Source organism: Empidonax traillii, unplaced genomic scaffold (genome assembly GCF_003031625.1).
Source record: "Empidonax traillii isolate 1590-97213 ecotype Southwest subspecies unplaced genomic scaffold, ASM303162v1 scaffold314:size1482489, whole genome shotgun sequence".
Lineage (NCBI taxonomy): Eukaryota > Metazoa > Chordata > Aves > Passeriformes > Tyrannidae > Empidonax > Empidonax traillii.
This window is the reverse complement of record NW_020955507.1, coordinates 1473926-1482722: the sequence shown is the minus strand read 5'-3', so window position 1 is coordinate 1482722 and position 8797 is coordinate 1473926. Positions and strand designations below refer to the sequence as shown.

Here is an 8797-nt window from a genome sequence, read left to right as displayed (position 1 = left end):
TAAATGGCAGTACCAAAGTTGTGGAGTCAGGAAAGCAGTTCAATCCCCACCCATTTTACTCCCAGAGTTAGCCCTACAGGCTATGGGGACATGTGTGTAGGGTTTTCTCCTTCCTTAAACAGAAGTTTAGATTCTGCTGGAAGTAGATGGCAACTACCAAATGCCTCTTTTCTCTATATTCAGTAACAGAAAATAATTACTTTTAAATTGCATGAGTACATGTGTTTCTTATACCGGTTATTTACAGATACACATTAAACCTTCAGCCTAATTGCTACCATCCTTTTCTTTCCTTTTGAAAAAAAATTCATGTTTTTCACTATGCTCATCCAATCCTTCACAGAGAAAATAAATACCCGCAGCCTCTCAAACCAATACAAATTTTTAAGAACATGTTTTCTGCTTGTTTTGTTTTACTCATAAGTCTCCTTTCAATAGCGTTTAAAAAACAAATAAATATCTTAATCATTTTTCCCTGGGCAAACAGGAACTTTTGGCAAAAAAGATGCTGAAAACAGCCAGATTGCAGGACATTCCTGTTACTCTGAATAGGAGTTTCCACAGTTGAGGTTCTAAAATTTTAAAAATATCATGAATATCCAGCTACTAAAGCCTTCACTCAGAATTCAGCAAGCTTCAATGATCCTGACGAACACAACAGCTTCAGTATGTCAGAAAGGCAGGTCCTGAGGTAGCCTAATCTCAGAAAATTAAAAGCTTTGAAGATTAAGAGCAGGACCTTGAAATGACCCAGACAGAAAAAGAGAGAGACTAAGTGGTTTCTGCAGCCAGTCCCTCCCAGACAGTGTGCTGCTGCTAAGCTCCCAAGGCCTGCAGCCGGAAGCTCCAGTTCTGGAACCCTCCAGCTCAGCACTTTGGTCTCACAACTGCAAGGCCCAAAAACTGAGTTTATGGAGTTTAGGTTGCTAGAAACATAGGATACAGAAAGACATTACTGACTGCATTTGTTACCCTATAACTAGAATATTCAATTTTTCTGAATAAGATCACGAGTTGCATTTACCCTGAAGAAACAATGTTACTAAGTCACAAATAAATTTCCAGCAGTTCTTGTTTATTTTTATTTCTCTCACAAACCGAGGGCAAAAATGGGATGCAGAAATCCAGTTGAATCCTCACCACTGAGGAGACCAAGTTCATTGCACTTCATAAATTCCGGCTTTACACCCTAGGATGATCCTATACCTTTTCCACAGCACTTTTTCACTGATTTGTTCTGAGCTCACAGTTCCCAGAAATGTCCGATCGTTTTCTGTCATGCTGTTGACAAGTCAGGTGCCCCCCTTTCTTCATTTTCTGCCTGATCAGTACTTGCTTGTCCTTAGCCAGTTACTCCTAAATGCAAGGTTTTGTACTTCACTGACCTGCATCCCACATCAGCAGAACAAAGCGCTAGGATTTCGGGACTCCAGTATGCAAGTTACCAGGTGTGTGTATGTCAGGGAGATAGAACCAAACACCCTCAACCTCAAGTTAACCTCACAACCATCAAGTTAAAGCTTAACCCCCATACTACTGGGTTAGCACAAGCTTGAATTATTCAAGGCAAATATACCACTTGTACCTACAAGCACCTCAGAGAAGGTGCTGAAGGTAGCATCTCCCCTGGGCAATCTTCCCTTCTTCCCCCTGCAGCAGGACACACCTTTTTGTGCTTCTATGTGTTTCACTTGCTGATTTACTTCCCAACACCCCCCTTCATTCTTCCTTCTTTCCATTTTCACCACTTCAGCCTTTGCAACCCCCCGTCTATGTAATTTATTACAAAGGTAAGAAAGCAGGGTCTGAAGGAGGGCTGTAGTGGAAGACACCACAGAAAGATGGTTCACAACTGCTATAATGGCAGCATCTAACACAGCCTGTCCTGGTGTTCCACCTAAAGCAGGCAGTCGAAAAAGAGCACAATCTATTGACCCACAACTACCAAGGAGAGGGAAAACTTCAGAGAGCAGGGCAAAGACCAGTGAAGATGAGGGCTATGCACATGACAACAACAGACACAGTAGTTGTTCTCTTTCATCTCGCAAAACTAATTTCAAAAGATAATTAAAATATTTATTTGTAGCCCAAGCTTTTGTTAGGCACACAGTTTCAAATCTCTTTTTCACCTTTGCACAGGAATGAAGGATCTCATGGCAGACTTCACATTACTCAGCAGGACAAGCCTCCAGAAGAAGTAATTACTCAAATGACAACAGATTGCACAGTTAAGAGGAAGCTTCTGCACACATGTACATAAAAGTATATCCTGATTTTTGAGCTCAAAACAACACAGTAAACATGCAACTCCAAGCAGCACACTTAGTTCCATACCTTTTATTTCTTTTTTTTTTCACAGGATGGCCACCACAGAGAAAATTCAAGTCACGTTTCAGGAACAATTCCTATCATTAATTTTACATGCCCAACAGAAGCATAAAAATAAAACAAGGTGGATGGTAGCTTTCCATTTCAGGTGCAAAGTCTGGCAGGAAAAGCACCAAGTGGTCTCTCCCTTGCCAAATTGCTTGGTGATGCCAAATTGGTACTGTGGGGTGTCAAAAGTAATGAATTTAAAAATTACTAGAATTATCAGAGACACCAATGAAAGGGAAAGAAATGTGACTTAAACGTATTGCTAAAAAAAAAAAATCCCAACAAAATTTTTCCTTTATCTTACTAGTTTTGAACTCATTAAAAGGTTAGCTAGAAATTAGAACTTGCTGTTCTTTGCAGTGATTTTTACCAGCTCTGCATAAAACTGAGGACTAGATCAGCTTCTACACTCAACACTCCTATATTGCATGGAGAAGGAGGCTCAGTTCAGCTTCTATTGGCTACCTTTCTATCAAAGAACTCTCTTCTAACTGTTTTCTAACAGAACAGTTTTTACTTTCCAATGGTTATAAAAACATGCCTCAAGCTGGTAGATGTCAATAAGACATGAGCAAATGCACACACATGAATATTTGTAAAATATTATTTAAAATTCTTCTCTACATCAAACAATCTTCAGAGTCACAGTTTAAGTGTGTAAGAATTATTCATCAAAGGCAAGACAGCTATCAGAAAAAGTAGACAAAGCAGTATAAGCAAAAGAACTGGATGTCTGTTAACAAGCCCTGGCAATTCAATATGCAGTTAATTATCAGGAAAACGTTTTTCACCCAGAGGGTTTTTGGACATTGGAATAGGCTCTCCAGGGAAGTGGTCACAGGACCAAGCCTGTCTGAGTTCAAGAAGCATTTAGACAATGCTCTCAGACACACGGTGGGATTCTTGGAGTGTTCTGTGCAGGGTCAGAAGTTGGGCTCGGTGATCCTGAGAGGTCCCTTCCATTTCCACATATTCTGTAATTCTATGATTTTATGAATTTTCTTCCGGAGTAGCTACATTACTCACATGTGTGAAATTTACGCCAAACACACCTATAAAATAATTCCAACTATCCAGTCCAATATAATAACCAGCAAGGTAAAAATAGATCCAGATAATCTGTTCATTTTACATCTTAACCAAGATAACCACCAGAAAGGTCCAGAAAAAGAAAATTCTCCAAAAAAACCAAATTTTATATATTCATTCATACAAATGCACACTGAAGCTAACTTCTGCTTTCACTTTCAGTTCTCAGATGATAATGGAAAGATGTGTCACAGCAGTCCATGTGGGCCAGCAATCATCAATAAAAAAAAATCCAAGAGAGGAGAATATTCAAAAACAACATGCACCCCCATTCCCTGGGCCGGCTAAATTAATTCCAGGAATGAAAAAAAAAAAAAATCAATACAGGTTTTTTCTTCAAAAATATAAATGATGGACTTAAATATCAAGGTACAAAGACATTGACTCCATAACTTCAGAAGCACCACCCCAATATAAACCTCTACACTGACTACTACTGTAAGATAGATCTGAGAGTTCTCAGAACCAGCCATCCTCATTTATCAAGTTCCAAATAAATATAAAATCTTACTAGACTATTGAAAACATTCATATTAATAGATTTCTCTACAGTATGCCATCTTCTTTTAGAGAAAGTGTAAGAGTGAATATAGATAGAGAGGTATAAAATTCTTATTCATACAAATGGGCAGACATATGGGCATACAAAGATCTTTGTCTTTTTATGTTTTCTGTTCCTATGCTTATCTGAACACACTCTCCTGAAACCTCAATGTTTATTTATCTAAATATAGTAAATATTTACTTACCCAGCATCCTCCTGGAAGCCTTCTAATTCATCTCTTTGTTCTGCTAGGGTAGATTCTAGATCCAGATAGGTACCGTTGTGAGACAATTGAAGGGTGCAGTCATCAAGCTGTAGAACAAAATCCAGACCATTAGATTACAGTAGTCATTCTCTAACATTACATTTCCATTTTCTGGGTCCCCAAAAAAACCTCCCTAAAACAAACTATATGTTGCAAGCAGATAAGAAAAATGGGTGCTGTTTGGCAATTTACGTAATCCCATGTCCATGTTCACTAAACCACGCTTGGTCACAACTATATCAAACCAACTAAAAAACACAGAAAAATTTATTTCAACATACAGGAAGAGAATAGAAGGGGTTTAGCACAGTGCCTTTAAAATGCTATACAGAAAGAGAAATTAATTAAAATGTATATCTAGGATATGAATGACTGTTCTTTGTTCACACAGTACATTTATAAGTACAGTTCAAGGCCTCCAGATGACAGTAGAAGGAACAAGGAGCTTTTTTGTGAGATACTGAATTTGCCCTATGAGGAAGGATACAGCCAAGGGACACTGCAAAATGTGGCAGGCAAACTTTGGGGTCCTGCAGCAAGGGGGAGTACAGTCAACCAAGACATACATATTTCTGGCATTCTGCTTTTAGGGTCAGACTCCAACTGGCCTCAGAGGTTGCATGGAGGAGGCCAGACTTTACCAAAGTTAGTAAAGAAATTTTCTAGGTCTTTTTTTGCATGGAGCTCATCACACAAGAATCAGGGCCAGCGATCATACGACTACTCCCACTTGCTTATAGAATATTTAGTCCTCCTCTTCATCCTGGTTGGGTTGTCTATAACAGACTCCTACTGGGATACCTGCCCTGTTGGCCCTCCCACTGATTCTTATCCATAAACACTGAACATTACCATTAAGATCAAGACACTCACTAAGATACAGAGCTACCCCATTGCCCCCCCTTCTGAAGAGTTTATAGCCATCCACTGCAGCACTTCAGTTGTGTGACTCGCCCCAACAAGTCTCTGTGGTGGCAACTGTCACAGTTTTCCTGTTTCCAGTTCCTTCTGTTTGTTGTCCATGCTGTGTGCATTGGTGTAGATGCACTTCAGATGGGTAATCAATCCCGCTACCTTTTCAGGGGGAGAAGCTCTAGTTCCTGCCCGACCACTCTCAGGCACTTCTGTAGTTTTTAGCACATCAATAACTTTGCATCCTTGCTGCCATATGATCTCCATCCCCTACCTCTAACAAGACAACAGACCAAAGGACCTCACTAGCACACTGTCTCTCAAACAGCAGCAAGCCACCTCCAGGCTTCTCTTCAGTGATCATGATTTTATCCCCTTCCCCCTAAAAATCTTGTTTAAAGCTCTCCCGGTGAGTGAGGCTTGCTAAGATGTGCAAAGATCCTTTTTGCCCTTTGAGACAGGTGTACCCTGTCTGTTGCCAGCAGGCTCAGTGTCATGTAAATTGATCCATGATCAAAGAACCCAGAATGAAGATATTTCATTCCTCTGGATTTAGCAAAAACAAACTGACAGGTTCTCTGCATGCCTCCATCTACAAAAAGGCAACCACGGCAATGGTGGTGTAACCATACATCCCTACTGCAAAGGCCACTTTGGGAAGGGGAGAAAATGACACTCTGAAGGGGTAAGCAAGGGTCTGAAACAGCCAGTGACTCAGCGAAAGGAAATTACAAGCCTTTATCACATCCATGGATTTTTCTTTCTGCTCTTTTGAACACTTAGAAAGAAAATCAATTAAAAACTATCCTTGATGAATTACCTCTTTTAACTTCCCATCAAACTTTTGATTCCCAGTAAGCTGTCCAGGAAAAGCATAGTAAGCAGTCACTCTTCTTATCTGACAGTCAATACCTAAACTTAGTCACTCAGTTTCCTGTCACTGATTTATACATGCAAGAAAAGAAGACAGTGTATTCTGGATTAGTTATATTGGAAATACTGTAGAAAAGCTCATTTATCATTAGTGATAGAGTGCAACTTTTGGATTAGTCCACACCACTATGCTTTGCACTGTTCGCAATCTGAAAGAAAAGTTCATTCCCTGAAGAAGGAGAGAGGAGGTCAAGTTGTATTTCAAACTTGTCCATTTTTTTGCTTTCCTTTCCTCACCCCCACCTTCCCCAGGAAAGTCATTAAGTAAGGTGACATAAGTTTTTATTCTGATTCCTGGGGATTAAAGAAAGCAAAAAAACCTGCAAGCACAAGCCCCTGATATTAAGAATAACAATACTATTGCTACTCTGTCTCTTTCCAGTTACAAAGAATATTATTAACCAATACTAATTTAAAATACATTCTTTAGATAAGAAAAACTAAATACTACTCTGGGAAACTTTTTCCCAGTAGTTCAGGGTATATAATGAAATGCTAATTTATTCAAAGTAATGCCAAAGGGCAAACTGCTAATTAGATAAATGTTCTGCTCTCACTATGGAGATTAGGAGATTTGCCCACAATTTCCATTTATACTGCACAGTTAGGGAAAAGAAACTCTGCTTCGCTAATATCTTGTGACTTTAGTGTATAAAAAGCACGATGAGAACAAGAAGTCCCTCATGTAGAAAATAAATAAGAGTAGTGCATTCTACCTATGTTCATCTCATTTTCATAGTGTCAGCTGAACATAGTATCCATTCAGGCTTTAAAGTACTGTACATTGCATGCTGTATCTGTTAATAGGAGCTGGAGCCATGGGAGAATTGGCAATATCTTCTATTTCCATTACTTAATGCTGAGTCTTTCCAAAAAGCTGTTTGTTTCTTCTCTTACATGTGTACACACAAAGATGGAAGGGAGCAAAACAACACTTTTAAAGTTAAGTATTAAGATAATAAACTCTAAAATCTTCCTTATAAAGGATCACTTTGCTACTCTGCCTCCAAGCTTGACTTGTATATTTTACAGGTAGAATACATAAAGAGAAGCCACCTTATGAATTATTTTTAATTAGTAAATTGCCTGCCTTTTTCAACACAAAGGATGGCTGATGTTCACTCATTAGGGCTTATTAGTAACAATTCAGGATGTTGGACTCTTCCCTCTGCTAAATGTTAATCCCATGTTTATCTGCTACACATCACTTCTCCCGTCTCTGGAGACCCTCACAAATGGCCCCATCTAGTTCATTCATTACATGCTTTTCCCATTGATTATGATTCACATTAAATTCCTTATGAACAACCATCTTCTCTTAAAAAAATCAAAAGGCAGAATCCATAAAGACAGTGTTTCAAAGAACATTTAACTTAGCTGTATTACATCATCATGGATGAGACCTCTACTCAGCATTTCAGAAATTAGTTTTATTTATTTCACTCTTCTCAAGTCTGTTTAACCTTTCAGTATTCCTTACTGGCCCAAAAATTCCAATCTCTATTTTGTTGTTATTAAACTGTATAACTCATTTATAGTACTGCCAAGAGGTGAGATTCTCCAAGATCTTTTCAAAATCTTACAAAACTATTTGTTCTAAAAGTCTCTTACCAGTCTTTTCAAATAATTTATGATTTTTTTCATCACACTTCATTGTCCAGATGAGCCAAAAGGTTCATAAAGTAATATACATGCAACTCTTCCTGTAGGCTTTAAAACAATTTTGCATACTTTCCTACAGTCACATTAAAAGAATATTACAGGTATCATGGAATCATGAACAAAAAGACACACCATCAGATGGGATAAATGTAATGCTACTTCTCCGAATCAAACACAGAGTTACTCCATCAGGACAAGAGGGCACAGGCTTAAGCTCTGCCAGGGGAGGTTTAGGTTGGTATTAGAAAGAAGTTCTTTACAGAGAGAGTGATCAGGCATTGGAATGGCCTGCCCAGAGAGGTGGTGGATTCACCATCCCTGGAGGTTTTTAAGATGAGGCTGGATGTGGCACTGAGTGCCATGATCTGGTAATCACAGTGGAGTTAGATCAAGGGTTGGACTTGATGATCTTGGAGATCTCTTCCAACCCAGTTAATTCTATGATTCTATGATCAGTCTTCTGCAAAATTTCAGATTTTTTTTATTTTAGTTTAAGCACCAAAAACCATATCACAAGCATCTCAAAAGCTATTAAAAAAAAAAAAAAAAAAGTGTGTTCAATTACATTCTTATCTTCTCAAATTAAGTTTCTTGAGAAAACATCCGTGGCATATTTTTGAATCCCTATGGATAATCCCTAAGGAAATCTCTTGTCCCTACAAAGGGTAGGCATACCTAGGCATAGTCTCTTTCATAGGACTGGAAAAACAAAACCACAAGTAACAGTCAACAAAACAACTATTTCAGTCAGAATCACCAACTATGGATAGTCAGAGTTATCCCCTAGGTTTACATGAAGGCAGCAAGGAGAATAAGACTGCTTTAAAAAATGGGAGCCCCCGGTGGTCCAGGGGAAAATTCACTGCACTGTCACTGCAGAGACCCGGGTTCGATTCCCGGTCGGGGCCCCTCCCCGGGCAGATGGAGCTCGTTAGCCCGTAAGGCAATCCATCTACGTCCTGAGGACCTCGCTGCCACCGTCCAAGCGTGCTTGGCCCCGGCAGATGAACCTCAGG

General features: G+C 39.2%; 1 protein-coding gene across 1 annotated transcript in view; it reads right to left on the bottom strand.

Annotated features, from left to right (window-relative positions):
- Positions 1–4214: 4214 nt before the first annotated feature.
- LOC114061153 (FH1/FH2 domain-containing protein 3-like) overlaps positions 4215–8797 on the bottom strand; it is a gene marked incomplete at its 3' end in the record, with an annotated part of 40442 nt that continues 35859 nt past the window's right edge. The window contains exon 2 of the mRNA XM_027891268.1: positions 4215–4321. Within this exon, the coding sequence (XP_027747069.1) occupies positions 4215–4321 (107 nt within the window). The remainder of the gene's footprint in view (positions 4322–8797) is intronic.